Source organism: Myripristis murdjan, chromosome 12 (assembly GCF_902150065.1).
Source record: "Myripristis murdjan chromosome 12, fMyrMur1.1, whole genome shotgun sequence".
Taxonomy (NCBI): domain Eukaryota; kingdom Metazoa; phylum Chordata; class Actinopteri; order Holocentriformes; family Holocentridae; genus Myripristis; species Myripristis murdjan.
The window spans coordinates 15,363,429-15,380,832 of NC_043991.1; the positions used below are offsets into that span (position 1 = coordinate 15,363,429).

At 40.9% G+C, this 17,404-nt stretch overlaps 1 protein-coding gene across 1 annotated transcript in view; it reads left to right on the forward strand.

Annotated features, from left to right (window-relative positions):
- The first annotated feature begins 3,470 nt into the window (after window positions 1-3,470).
- The window catches only part of pde8b (phosphodiesterase 8B), a 30,668-nt gene continuing 16,734 nt past the window's right edge, over window positions 3,471-17,404 (forward strand). The window contains exons 1-10 of the mRNA XM_030064598.1: window positions 3,471-3,899; window positions 4,005-4,061; window positions 9,723-9,913; window positions 12,615-12,674; window positions 12,886-12,943; window positions 13,734-13,822; window positions 14,007-14,085; window positions 14,944-15,084; window positions 15,192-15,280; window positions 15,376-15,430. Of these exons, the coding sequence (XP_029920458.1) occupies window positions 3,873-3,899; window positions 4,005-4,061; window positions 9,723-9,913; window positions 12,615-12,674; window positions 12,886-12,943; window positions 13,734-13,822; window positions 14,007-14,085; window positions 14,944-15,084; window positions 15,192-15,280; window positions 15,376-15,430 (846 nt within the window). The 5' untranslated portion in view covers window positions 3,471-3,872. The remainder of the gene's footprint in view (window positions 3,900-4,004; window positions 4,062-9,722; window positions 9,914-12,614; window positions 12,675-12,885; window positions 12,944-13,733; window positions 13,823-14,006; window positions 14,086-14,943; window positions 15,085-15,191; window positions 15,281-15,375; window positions 15,431-17,404) is intronic.

Consider the following 17,404-nt stretch of genomic DNA (forward strand, 5'->3'; position numbering starts at 1 on the left):
TCAACTTTGCAGCTGACATAGCAACGAGTAGAAGGAAAGCAAGAGGTTCATTAGTGAGGGCACAAAGAAAAGGGGAAGAAAGACAATGAAATGAGTAAAGGTCAGTCAAAAAAGAGGCAGGTGACCTGAGCAAGATCATGGGCTGTCAGTACCATTATTAGAACACATTTCCATCAGATTGTCACTGTGTGATGTATTTTGCAGTGTAATGGTGGTACTGATATATTATAAAGTATCTATCATATAGTGGACATTGGTGGATAGCCATGCAGTATACCAGTTGTGACAATAAAGTCAAAGTTATATCCCCCAAATGACTGGTTGGGGATATTATAGATTTCTTTGCTACTCTACTTGTCTCTCCTGATGTCGCAAATTCTGTAGCGCATCAATTTGAATACCTTTTCATTTCAGTCTTTTCAGGCTTGCAGTGTGCATTGATGACTCCTAGAGAAAGAGCCCTATTGATTTTGTCGACCCGGTGACCTCTAGCTCCGTTATCCAACACCTCTCAGCCGCACACTCAGAGAGGAAGCCTCTGGCAAGACGGAAGCTAGATGGGGAAAAAATGCACTGTTATGAATCCCACCAGAGTTCTGGGCATGACCCCCTCAACTCTGGAGCCTGTCCCCTCTGGCCTCCACCACCTACAAACTGTCAGAGTTCATCCCGTTATTAGACCAAATAGTTAACCCACTGTCACAGGTCAGTTGTCCTGCCTCATCCCTATCTCTCTTTTTTTGCTTGTTTGTGAAAGAGAAATTCACTTAGTTTGCCACAAAAAGATTAAAAAAAAAAAAAAAAACATTCAAACGAGCAAATTAGTAAATAAATAGCCTGAAAATCAGCTCATAACTGTTAAAAAAAATCATTCGTCATTCATAGAAATAGAAATAACTAGCATAACTAGAATACAAGACAGTTACCATAAAGTTACTACAAAATTACCACAAAAATGAAAATAAATGAATAAATAAATAAAACTTAAACCCACAAATTTGAGTTTCATGATTTTTTTTACCCTTATTTTTGTATAAACACTATAAAACTAACACGAACCCGTTGGCTTATTGACTCCTTAACATTCCACCTCCCACACTTTTGAAATGATGGCTACACCACTGGTTTTGAGGGCTTATAGCATTTAAGCTCTGTCTCGCCAGCGGCTTCTTCTGACATGTGAGAGACTTTTCCAGCCAGGAGCGTCATGTCCGATTCTGTAACTGGACCCTACCACCACCATGAGCCCAAACGTTCAGTTTATGAACATAACAATGTTCGCAAATGAGCAAAAGAGGAGTAATTAGATGCTATGTATTGTGGGGTACATTAGGAGGTCGAACTCTCTCATCATTCGAGGCAGCCATACTGCAGACAGCCCCCAAGTGTTTGGCCAAGTTGTGCAACCAGATTAGGACTGAGTCACTGAGGATTCAGATCATCCTATGGATATACAGTACTTTGCAATTGTGCACTAACAGCACATTTCTAGAACACAGCTTAGTGCCTACAGAAAACATGTATAAACTTCTCATCCTCTGCTAAATGGACCTGTTTTCCTGTGTTACTTGCTTTGGACGACTGCCTTGCATATTCACTATGAACTTTTTGGAATATTTTTCTAATATTCTGTAATGAGAGAACATACAAAATGGAAAATGAACAGATATATGCACATAACTTTATGCACATCCCTCTGTAGAGATTGTTTAAACTCATTTCAACTTTAATTCAGCATATCCATGCATGGGTGTTTCAGTAGAAATGCTGCCCATTTGTTTTATTACACCAAGCTTATAGAAACCCCACCGGTTTAACAGTCTTTAATTTGTTCTATTGTCCTACCTTTTATGAATTACACGTGGCGTATGTTCAGAACAGGCAATAAAACTGAGTACATTCCATCTCCATTTATTAGTGTATCAAAGAAAGACTTGAAATAGCCCCGTGATTATAGTTTGGGAAGAGAAATAGCCTTGGAAAACAAAACCTTGATATATCCAGTATAAAGGCATATATGGGTAAAAAAAAAAAAAAAAAAAAGCAGGGGGACAATATTTCTACTATTTTTTAAACTTGACTACAACTAACATGAACCCACTGTCTTTTTAATTGTGATGCCATTGTTTACATGTTATCCAATCTCCAAAACTCTGTCAACCTTATGTGTTTAAAAATAAAATAAAATTTGATGCGGATTTGGAGACATTTTGTGATCTTAAGTAAAGGTCAACCGATAGTGGATTTTTAAAGGGCCATACAATAACAGTAGTTAGGGGCAGGAAAAAGCCGATAGCTGATTACTCACCCAATACACCTCCCTCACCCCCGCGGACCACCTCAAGCAACAAATAAATAAATAAATAGAATTGACACTGTCTTTGGCTTTATTAGACACCTGACAACTGCTGAACAGAACATCTAAGTCAAAGTAATAAATCCCTAAATAAATTTATAAATAAATCTGGATCACTAAACATTAAACTCAAAGTAATTAATAAGTAAATCTGGAACTGAATATCAAACCGTAAAAAAAAAAAAAAAAAAAAAAAGTGTTATGTAAAATAACTCAGTGAGTGGGAGCTGTTTTTATTTTTTGAGCATTTTTTTTCCCTTCAACATCAATTCCAGTTGAGAAGCCTGATATTATAATATAGGGGATGGAGCTTGTCTGCAATGTTGAGCTTTGCAGTAGGAATAATTTCACTATATTATTTTGGACTATTGCAGAATTAAGTCGATTATTGTATAAGATTGCTTCATTATTGTTTACAGCATTTAAACTATTACTTTATTCGTATGTTGTTCGTTCATATGTCATTGTTGTCATGGTAAATGCTGTAAACATTAAAGGCCATGGTGACATTCTGTTAGTGGTACAGCTGAGACTGGATGCAGGTTTAAGTACATCCACCTCTAAGCCTAATTACTGCTGACACACATGATGATTCGTAGTGGAGTCACTGCATCGGTCATACATGTTCTCACATACTGTATCACATTGTCTCTGTGTGTGTGTGTGTGTGTGTGTGTGTGTGTGTTTATGCATACGATGACAGCACAAACCACAAAGTGCAACACAAAAGCCTTTTTGCTGTGGCTCTCTGGAGAGAAATGACTTACTCACAAAATATGCTCAAAAATAACCTCAACACCTGATGGGAAAATTCTTGGGTACAACACAGACAGCTTACTGAGGCGTCCGCTGTGTTTTTCTATGATACTGTATACTGCTGGGTATGAGTGTGTGTTTGAAGTGGTGTGTGTGTGTGTGTGTATGTTTGTGTGAGTGTGTTTAAAGCATGCATCTACTTGAGTGGCTTATTCACAACAGAGTGACGCACGTAGTTAAGAAGCCTGTAGATGCTGCCCAGACGGGCCGCGCAAACACACACACACACATGCACACATGCACACACAGACACACACACACACACACACACACACACGAGATGTTTCTGTGCTAGGATTATGTAAGCAAACCTGTGTGTTCAATCTGCGGGTCGCTGCTAATACCTTCTAAAGAGGTTTGCAGTGGACGGCTCCATGTTGGGTCACTAATGCAGTGCGAGTGAGTGAGTGAGTGAGTGTTTATGTGTGTGTCAAGTGTTTGTGTGCACACGGTTGGCACATGTCTCTGCCCGTGCATATGTATGAGGGACGGTAGGAGATTATGAAGCGTTTACCGTAGTAAAGATTCCAGCTGTACAGTTATCACTCCCGGCATCCGACTCTCAGAAGGAAACACATGCCTTACTTGTGTACGGATTGTTAAAATAAATCAGGAGGGGAGTGCAAGGAAGGCAAGTGAAGGTGGTGAAAGAAGAGTTACAGAGAAAGATAAGCTGTGGAAGGCAAGACCATGTGCCAATATGCTTCTCCAAAACAACAGTAAAATGGTAAATAGGCTCACAACTCTTTCGCTTTGCATGTGTGCTCTCTTGCACTACCATTTGTGCCAGTAACTCAGTCATTCTCATCATTTGCCGTTCTATTTTTGGCAGGTTTCAGCTACAGAAGAATGTATAGGACCTATGCGACTGACCCAAGAACCCATTCAGGTAAGACACACTTTGTGGTGTGCAGAGTGATGCTTCCTCATCACATTTCTCTACTGTTTGGGTCACGTTGTCGCATTTCTATTGTTCATGTGGTTGCTGTGCACTGATATCATTTTGAATGGCAGAGAACTGATAAAAGTCAGCTCAGGAAATGGTCTGGAATGAAGCAGAATGCCAACATGGCAGTGCATTTTAACACTGGCAGCACTTTGGGGTAGTTGTAAGCCTTGTGTAACTTTTTGTCCTGCAAATGCATTCCAAATGCAGCCAGCCAATCAGAAAACAGGGGTATGTCTCTTTTTTTGTCAACTGCACAATGACTGATAGAGTCTCTCAGATAATTTAGTGGTGAGGGTGATCTGTCCAGATAAATATATATATGTATATGCTTATATATGATATTTATATGTATGTATATTCCTGACACAGAAACTATTTGACGTTGAATAGATGCTGATCTACTGACCTAGAGAACGAAGCTGAGAACCTGTCAAAATATTGCTTCAAAATGAAAGCTGAGACGGCATCTGTGTCTGTTATTTGGGCTGACTTGTGAAATCAGGATCTAGATATCCTTCTTATCAGTTCAAAATAGTTTCCAGCACTGTTTAAATAGGAGCTGTTACATAGTAGGAAAATTTTGGACTCAGTTGGCTTGACATTGAACTCTTGCCACATGCTGGCAAGTTGCTGTCCATCCAATGCTGGCCAGGAATTAACCAATACAACATCGACCATACATTGTAGCTTGTAATTATAACAAGTCAAAAGGCCCAGAGACATTTGAATAAAGCTTACTCCCAATTTATTCTATTCTTTATTATCTATTATAAATAGCCTCTTCATGGCTACTCTCAGAAATTAAGAAATGGTGCAAGCTTGAGCTGATTAAATGATCCTGCCGCAAGTGATGAGAAATTAACTCAGTTCAGATCAAATTAAACTGAAGGTGTCTATTAATTTAATTGCCTGGTGATCACAGGACAGGATGGCCCTCCCAGGAGGAGGGAGTGTTTCTTCCTCTATAACTACATCTCAATACTACATCTCAATCATCCTTTCTCAGAGATGCTTTTTTCATGTTATCACTGATAGCATCTGAATGATTTGTTTGAGATGACACTGTTTTTGTGTATAGGATAAATGTTCACCTAAATCTATCCTTGTAGATGTTTCTTGTCTGTGACTCTGTACTCAGAGTGTCTGTGAGGAACAGACAATCCTTTGGGCAGGGATTGTCTGTGCTTATCCTTTCTGTAGGGATTAGGTCAGGGTTAGTCAGATATGCCCTTGTGCAGCAGAGAAAAGTAAGTGTTAGCACAGGTTACTGTGCTAGTCGGGATTCAGGTACCCCAGAGCATTCCTCTCTTTTGGCAACTCCTGCCCTGAGAATCAGCTAGTTTATTAGGTGCTTTCTTTTTGCTTTGTTTTAATTTGATTCTCTTAGAGCTGTGTTGCTCTGACTTGTCTCCAGAGGTTTCTGAGTTCAGCTCACCTCTTACTCCGGTGCAGTGATGTGAGAGGCCTGGCATGCCACTCATATTCACGTAGAGCTATAGTATCCTGCTCTATCCCTTAGCCCTCCTCTTCCAGCCACATTTATCAGGCCAAATAACATCACATCAGGAATCTCTGGCAGCATGTAGGCAGGTGGAGGGACCGGAGGCTTTATTAAAAAGCCTTCTAAGACCTAAACACATGCCCCATAAAATCTCAGAACTGCTCTCCCAAAGCAGCACACTGCACTCTTATGCTCCAGCCTTCTGCTGGATCCATGACCTAATTCCCCCTTCTCCTGCCTTCCCTCCCTCCACAGGAATGGAGAGATGAAAAGAGAGAGATAAAATGCTCTGCAGGAGAGAGTTATATGTTGCAAGTTTTCCTTGACGTTTACTATTCCCTCAAAGCCCTGGAGAGTTTCAGCTTTAGATAAGCCTCTCAGTAAAGGTAAAGCAGCTGCTTTATGTAAACGACTGACTTTCTGTAAAAATGCACTGTTATTAAAAAAAAAAGTCAAATTCACCCACATTTATTGACAGTAAGTGGACACTGGTGATACAAATGCCTTAATTCAGTAATTCTACTTCTTGAACAGTAAATAAGAAAAAAAGAAAAGAATAAAGACCTTGATATGTTCTCTGCACAGATTCCACAAATATCTTAAAAATGTTTTGCTCCTGAGGTGGCAGTGTGAAGCTTTTATTATGTGCAATATCAAAATCAGTGATCAGAGCTTTATTATGACGTACAGGGCCTCATAATCTACATGCTATATGCATCACAACTGACACAATCAACTGTGGCATATGGGTTCATTTTGCAGGCTTTTATGCAAACTACCCAAACGTTTTGTATCGTAGCACAAAATCGTGGCAAAGAAATGGGCCATTATTCAGATAACTCCAAAGGCTGATACACTCCCCCGCAGACAGCGCCCCAAGCCAGTTAGCCCACTGACACATCTCTGTGTTTTGGAATCTCCTAACTTTAGATGGCGTCTGGCCTGGGTGTGCAAACATGGTGGATTAACCTCTGAACTTTGAATATGTGAGTCAGCTCACCACAGCAAGTCAAGGATAAGCCTCGGTGCCAGCTGAACACTAGCTGTAGGACCTTTTCATACAGGCGTGTCCATTAAGCCATTACATGACTGTGTGGAAACACTTGGCTGTACAGTATAAACATGCTTTTACTGGCATCACTTAATTGCATAAACATACATCCACTTACAGTAATTAACATTCAAGCATCAGCGAGAATATGTATGTGTGCAGCATGTATATATGTATGCATGTGTTTGTTTGCATGTGCATCCGTGAGAGAGGTGTATAATGTGCGGTTGTGCACCCAGTGTGTTTTCTACATGCATGTAAAAATGAACAATGGTCCCCCCCCAATCCATACACACACGCACACCACCACACTTGTCACTGATGCCGTGTTGGGGCGGCAGGTCAGAGATCTGTGGGGACGACGTTGTCCCAGGGTCGGCTGGACTCTGTTTGTGTGGAATTTCACACGCTAGCACCATGGTTACACAAACCAGCGCCATGGTTACACAAGCTAGCACAGGATCAAAGGCTGTGGACCTTTCACAGGCACTCACCAATACCACCTCATTTTCTCCCTCGCTCCCTTCTACTTCTTCTTCTTCTTCCTCCTCCTCTTCTCTTTTTCTTCTTCTTCTTCTTCTTCTTCTTCTTCTTCTTCTTCTTCTTCTTCTTCTTCTTCTTCTTCTTCTTCTTCTTCTTCCATTTTCCTTTTGTCTCCTGTCTTTTCACATGTCAGTGACTCTGTTCTGTCCGAGTGAAGGACTTCTTCGGTAGATATCACACACTGATCTACTCTCCTTGTCAAACTCAAATTGAAGAACCTGTAGGAAGTGTTTAGAGTGATGTACTTCAATGACTTAAGCAGTCTCTCTCTTCTCTTTTGAGCCTCTTCTCTCTCTCTCTCTCTCTCTCTCTCTCTCTCTCTCTCCCTCTCTCTCTGTTGCACCTCCATGTACTCCCTCTGTCACTCTATCCTTTGTTGTGCTTACAGGGAGTCAGGAGGTGATGATGCTGTGAGGCAGAGCTGAGTACTGTTGGTTCTGGCCACAGCCCAGCTGCGTGTGTGTGTGTGTTTGAGTGTGTGTGTGTTTGAGTGTGTGCGTGCACGGGTGCATACGTGCGTGCGTGTGTGTGTGTGTGTGAATGTTTGCACGCACATACACATGCGTGTGAGCATGCATGCATGTCTGCCTGTATGTGTGTCTCATTTCCTCACCACTTTACCAAAGGTGGTTAGTGTGTTCCTGGTCAAAGCACAGTGTGGGATCAAAAACATGTGTCCACACTCTGCAGGCTTCACATCTGTTGGTGTGAAATACAGCTTTCATTTGTGATTATCTGCTGCTCAGTTTCCGCAGCTCACATAAAGCAATAATTCAATGCTCGCTGTGGAAAGAAGGAATTATTCAGAGGGTGGTGAGATCAGTCAGGGTGTATTTCAACAATTATTTCACTCTCAATTTTTTTAATGTTCTCAAAAATTGACCCTCTTTATTCCCTTCCCTCTTTAGTAGTTTTTCTGTTTGTTGCATGTTATCCAGATCAACAAATGCCTTGTTCTCATTGCCATTCATCCAAACCCCTGCTAGTGCTGCTGCTGTAAAGAAGCTGTTATTTCAATAGCCCAACGTAAAGCTAATTATAGCCTGTTTCATTTCAAGGAATCCACACAGTGTGCAGACTTTATTATCTTTTCCTCATTTCAAAAGCTCACCTCGTGACATCCTCAACTCCTCTCTTGGGATTATATTCAATTTACAAGTCGGCTTCTTGTGAATGTTGGTGCCGTCTGTAATGAAAATTCAAATGGCTGGAAAACAGAGTAGAGCACATAAAAATATGTATCTCCCTCTATGCTTCACATAGCGTTGGTTTAGAGCATGATTTGCCTCAGTTCAGTGCATTACGGTGCAATGTCTGCTTACTGTCCAGTCAGAGTCAGCTTGTTTTCAGTAGGCTGGATCTGGAACGGGAATCCAGTAATCAATCATACAAAATGAAGCTAAATAGCACCTCACAAACCTCTTTTGACTCGATATCAGTTCCTATTGAATTCCTGATGACTGTTATCACAACATCATGTTTTGTTGGTGAGTTCTAGCTCTAGCTCAACACCAAATTCTGCTTCCTATAGGTTTGGAATGAAGAGGTTCAGCAGTGGAAACATTATTCAGACCATTAAAAGACCAAGAGAGAGTAAACTGACATGTTGAACGTGCATACCACCTCTGATTGCTTAATAATCATTGCCTTTGTTGGTTAGGTTGGCTGAATTCACGGTTGGGTTAGGGTTAAGGTTAGGCCAATCAGAGGCAGAATAGGTTATGAATGTCCAGTACATCAATTTAGTTTACCAAACATTTACATTGCAACAAACCATTTTGCAAATCTTATGGGGGTACTGAGGATTTCACGACATATAATCAAAATCCCTCCATTTTCAAATTTGAATTTCTGGAAACACCCACCTTATAACATTCTGCTTCTGCGGCTAACCAAATTCATCAAGATTCATAAACAACAGAAGTGGCAATTGGTTGTGTAAAGCAAATGTTTCCGCAGGGTCTGTTACCCAGTGGAGAGATAGTGTCACTCAGCAAATGTGGGCGATTTTATTACGGTGATGGAATATTGACGTGAAGAAAGCTTGAAGTCTCCGAAAATTCATTTTCATATCGTAGTGGAATGAATGAGAACCAACGGCTGAACAAAAGGAAAGAAAAATGATATTGGATTTCTAAAATACGACCGCTGGCTTTGGGAAAAGGTTAGCGGGAACATTAAGTTTATACATTGTGCAGATATTACACTAAATATGAAAAATCACCACTATGGTCCTTTAATTTCAGTCCAGTGGACCTGATCTCAGCAGTGTCTGGTGTTTCTCTGCTTCTCTGGAGGGTGTCAAGTAATGGTGAATGAAATCTGAGCTACTGTGTGTGTGTGTGTGTGTGTGTGTGTGTGTGTGTGTGTGTGTGTGTGTGTGTGTGTGTGCATATGTTCATTGTGTGTAGAAAGGTAAGGTAGACTCACTAGCTTAGGTATTATAGTAATCACAGAAGTAACCGAGCTGTCTCACCTGAGCGTCCGACCCCTCCTGCCCCATCAGGTCCTGTTGGTGTTCGCTAAGGAGGACAGCCAGAGCGACGCCTTCTGGTGGGCCTGCGACCGCGCCGGCTTCAGATGTAACATTGCTCGGACACCTGAGTCCGCCGTTGAGTGTTTCCTGGACAAGCACCATGAGATTGTGGTCATTGATGGACGCCACTCACGCTACTTTGAGCCTGAGGCTGTCTGCCGGTGAGTCTCACCCGGTCTGGTGTGGCCTCAGTGTGTTTCTGTTTGTTGGTGTGTCTGTCATTTATTTTCTCCGTCTGCGTCTCCATCAATTAGTTGCACTCATCATCATCATTTCAAAAGTGATGGATTTGTGTCACTTTTATTGTGTGAATATGTTAACCCTTTGTAACCCAGAAACCTGCATGTGGCCTTTTGAAATACTGAAAGGATTTACTTTGACTTTCCTGCAGTTAAATTTTAAAAATACTTTACATTTATATACAATATATATAATAGTTTTCTAGTTATTTAGTTATTTATTTATTTGCTTTATCAAAGGTTTAACTAATTTTCTGTAATGTTTTTTGGTTATTTTCTGGTCATTTTCTTGTTAGCAAGAAACTAATTTGCTCCTCACCTTTTTCACATGCTTTTTTCATGTTATTCTCGGGTTTTTAGGGGTCAAATTCTTGTTAAAGGTGTCTGAGCGCAAACTCAACTCTTTCACAATCATTTAAACAGGAAAGAAAAATACACTCAGAAGGGATAAGGCAGGACTCTTTGACTTGTGACAATGGGTCAACTATTTTAGTAACTGGACTCTGTGGGTGAAATAAAGTGTCGCGGACAGAGGACACAGGCTCCAGAAGTGAGGATTGACTTGCCGCCCCGATTTCTCCATGTCTGCTCCGCCCCTGGTTGAAATTTCTGACATACCTCACCCCCTTCCCCTCAGTGCTGTTTTCTATGACATGGAAGCCCACAGTGAATCATATAATCCTTCATTTGAGGTGAAAACATATCTGGATACTAAAAACAGCTGTACTGAGTTGTTAAGGCGCTTTGTGGTGGAGGGTTGCTCTGCTCCCGCTTGTTGGCTCCATCTGGTGCCTACCGGAAGCACTACAGGCATCTCCAACCTGGGGCCACACACCTGGAGTTAGCTGAGCTTGTTAGTATGAATCAAGCAGCAACACAAACAGCCATTGTTTTCTGTGTGTGTGGCTGTAGCAGGAAAAGTAATGAATGCGGGATACTAGAAATTGTTGAACCACAGTTGCACTTGAGTGAGCCTGTGTTGTGTGATGTGAGTTTGTTGGGTGACCCATAAACTGAATAGTGGGTTGGCCTGGAGAGGAGGAAAAGTTTATCAGCAGAAACTGTCTTGCCCACTCTCTATTCTGTGCTGCTCAAAAAGCCTCTGCTAATTAATGTTCACTGGTTTTCCACATTTGGGCTGAGTTGACAAATTTGGGGCAGCTGGGACTGTCTGCTGGTGCAGATACTTTTTTACCTTTTGTAAAACTCCCTGTTTGATCCAGCTGATTCCAAATGTATTTCAAGCATGTATGATTTTTCAACTCAAACATGGACATATGTGCACAGATTGAAGGCAAGAGGATGTTTAGTGTAGTGACGTGCAACTTACCTCCACCAGCCTACATTACCTGTATGACCCGCTGTATTGTCTTGTTTGCACAGACACAAGCATGCACAAACGCACACTCACTGAAATGAAAACAAAATTACTTTCATGCCAAGCACGTGAGCATTATCAGGAATGTCTTGTGATGACATTTAAATTATAAAATGGTGATCTGCATTTACTGCAAAATAATTTAGCCTAATAATTCCTGGATATGCATCTGCTTTTCATCTATTAGCCTAGTAACAAAAGAGCCACATTTAGGGCCTGTAACAGGGATCCGATCGATAAAGGTGTGTAATGGGTGGCTCGTCTCATTGCCATGCATGTGCACTTTTAAAATAAAGGCCTTTGGATTAGTGTGAAACATTCTCCTTATTTCGTGCTCTGTTAGTTTTTTATTTCTTGCAGTGCGTGGGTAGCCTAAGCTGTAGTTGCGCCAGCACTGAAATAGTCCATATTCCTCAGCGCTGAATACTATCTTTATGTTTAATTTTCTCACCGCCACAAATGTGTGATGATTGTTTGGCTGCACTTGCAATACCATAAGATACAGTGCTAGTCTATCCAAAGCTCATGGATATACTATAAGCCAAACCATGATTTTCTACAAGTAAAGGGGCCGATCCATTTGTCTCTTCTGTCTCCTGGTTACCACAGGCAGTACAGCAACTGCTCCTTGTCACGCCATAGCTCCTTCACTCCTCTCCTTGTCACTATTTTCTCTCTTTCTTTCCTTCTTCCGTCCATCCACATCCCCCGTTGTCTCTCCTATTCCCTCTGTCATCTCATCCACCATCACTGTCTTTTTCTCCCTCCCACTCCCAAACCAGTTTCCCTCATGACCTGCCAGCAGTGTGGCTTTGTGGCCAGCCTCTGAAGCAGACGCTGTGCATGGTGGGTCTGTGTAAAGTAGAGAAATGTTCTCCCTCTCTTGTGGCAATGACATCACCCCAAATCTGCCCACATGTTTATCCTGTACCTGATGCTAAGCCATTTCTCATGGGCTCAAACTGTAGATGCAATGAATATATATCAGTTTTTCCCACACAATGACAATCTAACTGTGGCAGTGAAGAGGTGAAGGGTGGAGGGTGTCAGCACACACACACTATAATGCATGTGGCATATGCATGTTTGTGTCAGCGACCACATGATAGGGCAGGGCAATGTAAAACTGCGGCCTGCCACAGTTTAATACATTAATGGGAAACCCTGCATATTGCTCTCAAAATGCTCTCAGTAACACATACACCTCTGCTGACTTTGATCCTCTGTGTTCATTTTCCCTCACAGGTTGATCCGAGCCACAAAGCCCTCTGAAAACACAGTTATTCTAGCCATTGTGCCACAAAAGTAGGTGTGATTTTACTTCTAGGAATTCATTTGTCAACTTCTTGTGTAAAAGTTTTAGATCATATTTGCCTCTGGATTACATTTTGTGTATAATTAGGCTTTGCATTGAAATACAATAACTGTGGACCACTTTCATACTAAGAATGTATATGAAAAGTCTTGTGTTTGCACAAGGTAACGTGTCTTTGTCTATATGACTTGCATTGTATAGACCCCCTGATCAGGAGGAGCCATCTGTTCTCCCTCTCCTGTGTGCTGGATTCAGCAGAGTACGTACACTGGAGAAATAGCACTTCCTGTTCCTAATTTAACTTACAGATACAGTGGGAGTGGATGGGGCTTCATTGACTTCCATGTATTTCATAACTCAGAAATCCTACATGTCATCATTATAAGAGTACACACATGTCATAGTGAGCATTTAGAAATTTGAATGGGATTTCTACTGTGTACAGTCAGTGTATTCCACATAGTTTGATACATGGAATATCTTCATATAAAAATAGCTAACATAAATGTCTTTAAAAATCCTTTAAATCTGCAATAACTTCATAAATATATCAATTTATGCAGTTGTTAATGATTTATGTAAATATGGATTTACAGAAATCTACATATAATTATATGTGCAGAAATTACATGCAGAATTAATTCTGCATGTTTTGATATATGAATGGTATATGTCAATTGAACCATTTTAAAGTTACAGATGAACTAAGAAATGTACAGAATAATAAGAAGAAGTATGCAAGACAACATTAGTTGAGAGCCTATTAATCTTAGCTCTGGTAATACCATAAGTAAGCATGAATTTATTCTTGTTATTCTTGCTATTCTTGTTTATGATGCTATAAGCTTTCAGACACCCAAAAGCAGAATACAGCATTTTTTCAAGTTTGGAGAGGCAGTTACTGGTGTCATCGGTGTGAAAATGACATAGGAGGTTGCAAAACATGTTGCTTCTGAGTACATCCCAACTCATTCAGTTTCCCTCTCCCCTCCTCCTCCTCCTCCTCCTCCCCCTCCTCCCAACACCACTGCACCTTGTTTGTCCTCCAGAGGTTTGTGGAGAACAGCAGTGTGTCAGCCTGCTATAATGAGCTCATACAGATTGAACACGGAGAGGTGCGCTGCCAGTTCAAACTCAGGTACAGTGGGGGGAAAAACATCCTCAACCACACGCTTAACATGTTGTCATAGTCTCACACATACATGCACAGGCACGCAATACGCATACATCATCTATTATGCAGTTACATTGTGGTAATACTGGTATTCCTCTGTGAATCCTGTATACTCGTGACTAATAGCTGTGGCTTCGTTTATTCACAGGGCATGCAATTCTGTCTTTACTGCTCTGGAGCACTGTCAGGAGGCTGTGGAGATCACCAGTGAGGACCATGTTATACAGGTGGGGAGAACACACACTCACCCACACACAAGTATACACATAAATATAAAATGTACACATTCACTCGAACATATATTCTCTCTTTCACTCTCTTTCTCTTTCTTTCAGTCTCTTTCTCATCCATACACACATAAAGAGCTACTTCTACAGAAACCAAAAATTGAGGATTATCCGCTCATTATCATTATAGATAATGATAATGATCGGATAATCCTCAATTTGAGGATGAGTATATGGATCTATATACTCATCCTCAGGTCAGTTGAAACAGTGGAATAGTATTTATGTGAATAAACCACAGTGAGTAAACTTTGTAGCTGACTTTTCCAAAACAACTGGAGTGAATGGATACTGTTTCTCTAGAGTTCCAAAAAGGGGAAAATGACAACAATAATATTCCAAAACATTGTAATCCAAGTACTCTTAGTCTAAACCACTGCACTGTAGGTCCAAAACTGCAATATTTACCTCAGTATCTCCAAGAATTTGTTCAGCATTGGCCAACTGTTAGTTTAGTAGCGAGCAGATATTACCTTTAAATGCGGTTGGAAATATTGCAGTTATGGATAGAGCACACTTGGCCATCCCACTAAAGTGACAGACAGATGGGGAAGTTGAATCTTACATGATAACCCTGGTATTTTTTTTTTTACCGTTTCTGGAAATCTAAAGAAACAGTCTCCTTTCGCTCCAGTTGTTTTGGAGAAGTCATCTTATAAATTGCCCCAGCTAAATTGCTGTTATATTGACATATGAACTTCACCGCTGTTTCAGCTGACATGAGGGTGAGTAAATATTGACAAAATATTTCGTTTTTTGTGAGCTACCGCTTAAAGCTGGTCTTGGTCTATTTCCCAGTATGTGAACCCAGCTTTTGAGCGGATGATGGGCTACCACAAAGGGGAGTTGATAGGGAAGGAACTGACTGAGCTCCCCAAGAGTGACAAGAACAGAGCTGACCTGCTGGACACCATCAACACGTGTATCAAAAAAGGAAAGGTCAGTCCCACACACATCCATCCATCCATCCATTCATCCATCAATCCATCCATTTATTGACTGACGGGACATTGTTTTGTTGGCTGACGCATGTGTCCTCTGTTAAGGAATGGCAGGGAATTTACTACGCCAGGAAGAAGTCAGGAGATAGTATACAGCAACACGTCAAGATCACTCCTGTCATTGGCCAGGGAGGGTAAGAAATCTCTATACAACCTAAACATGGCATTTACATCTCCAAGATATGCCTGCAAATCACCAAATCACGTATTCTCCCGTTTCTGTCCACAGGAAGATTCGACATTTTGTAGCCATCAAGAGACCGCACAGTGACAACAATAAACAGGTGAGTTTCCATAGATAACTTACCCTTTTATACTTAATAATATTTTTTGGTGATTGTGAAGACGGTTCCTAGTATTTGGCGATGCTTGAAGTCTTCGGTAGTTAGTAATTACCTTCACACTAACAAGTTGAAGACATTCTGATTGCAGTTGCCACATTTTCAGTTGTAAAACAGGATCTTTGTCATCTACAGCAGCAACGAGAATGTAAATTCCACAATGAAAATTTGTTAATTGCCATTTTTTTTTTTTTTTTTTTTAACAAATTCAGATATCTGAGAACTGGCAGCTAGTCTTGCATTACTATTACAGATGAACAGTAGGTTACAGTTTTGTGTCAAACACATTCAATGCATACGCTCCATTGCATGTAGGTGTGTAAGTGTGTAAGGCGTGTAGCTTGTAGCTTCGTTGTGCGGGGTGCCTATTCTGGAGCAGGTGTGCCGCTTCTCTCAACTGGGTTCCAGGCCAATAACGTCATGCTATGCTAAGCTATGGCTAAGCACTAGGATCCCCTGATATACCCTGTGCAGGCTAACAGCCAGGCGCCAGGGCTATTTATACCCCAGGCAAAGCTGCACACTGACTGGCCTTAGCCCCTTGCTCACTTTCATCGTGTGTACATAAGGTGAGTCAGCCGTTGGCGTCTGCATGCCAAAGCCAAACAGCATTTGTTTCCCGCTCGTTGGCATCGGGAATCCTTAGACATGGCAACAAATGATCCCATTCCCGAAACCATGGTAGTGAATCTAATCATTCCTCCAACCGGAATCATGCAGTACATAACAGAATGGTGTCCATGTTCGCTGCTGAATATTAGATACCACTTTGTTGCACATCATTTTAAATGCAATTGCACTTTATATGATGAGAAGAAATTGAGGGAAGGTAGGCACAAACATTTAGTAAAAATTTGATGAAATCTAAAGCTGTATGCTGTGGGGAACTTCTAAGTGGCAGCATGATCCAGTTGAATATCCAAGGTCGGAGAGGTGCCTTCAGGACAGCACTGATCTGATATCCACGCTTAAGACTTTTTCCTATAAGCACTTAAACCCATGCTTTACTCCTTTTTATTTCCCACCCAGACGCTTGGCTGTAGACCACGGTTTCCATTTCAATGTGATGTTTAGTTAACAGTATTTGTCTAAGCATTCTAAACATATAGCAGGTTTAAGGGTCATTTCTGTTTGTCTTTAGCCCTCAGTTAAGGGCCATCATAATCTCAACCATTTCCCAGCGTTAGTCAAGTTAATTCAAAGATGTATTTTTTTTTTTTTTTTTTTTTTAGATATGTTTGTGCTTTGCAGCCCAAGAAGCCCATTAAGATGCAGCCAACTAAATCTGGCAACCTTGTATGTCATTATAAGTGTTTATACTGGCTTAATCCTATTTACTCAGAATGGGACAAACCGGAGACCTGTGAGAGAGCGAGACAGAGATGAAGAAGAGATGCAAAAAAGAGAAAATGAGCAATTTTGAGAGAGAAAGTGCTTTGGATTTTAAAACCCAAATTAACTTAACAAACATTTAACATACGCTGCTGTGCCCACCAAAATTATTATTTTTCTGCTTTTGTACATAAACGTATGTGTGGATATACAGTATGTTTGGATGTGTGCTTACTAAGTTAAATACATATGCAGTGTGAACACTATCATCAGTATTCTTGGTCAGGGACACTCACCGGCAGCAGAAATTTTCTGTAACTGGATTTGAGGTTACTGGTTCTCCCTACAGTATCTCCATGTCAGTCCCAGTGTCATACAACCCCAAGGCCCTCTCTGGATGGGGACCTCCACACTTTCCCTTAAGTCCACACCCCATCTGCTGTTATAACCCCTTGGATCAGCCCAGTCTCACAGCAGTTTGTGATATAGTCACAAAAATTTAATCTATTGATTTTTGTCTATGGATATGAATTGTCCATTTTTTTAATTTGTGACAGTCAGCATGTTTTTCAAAGTAATGTATTT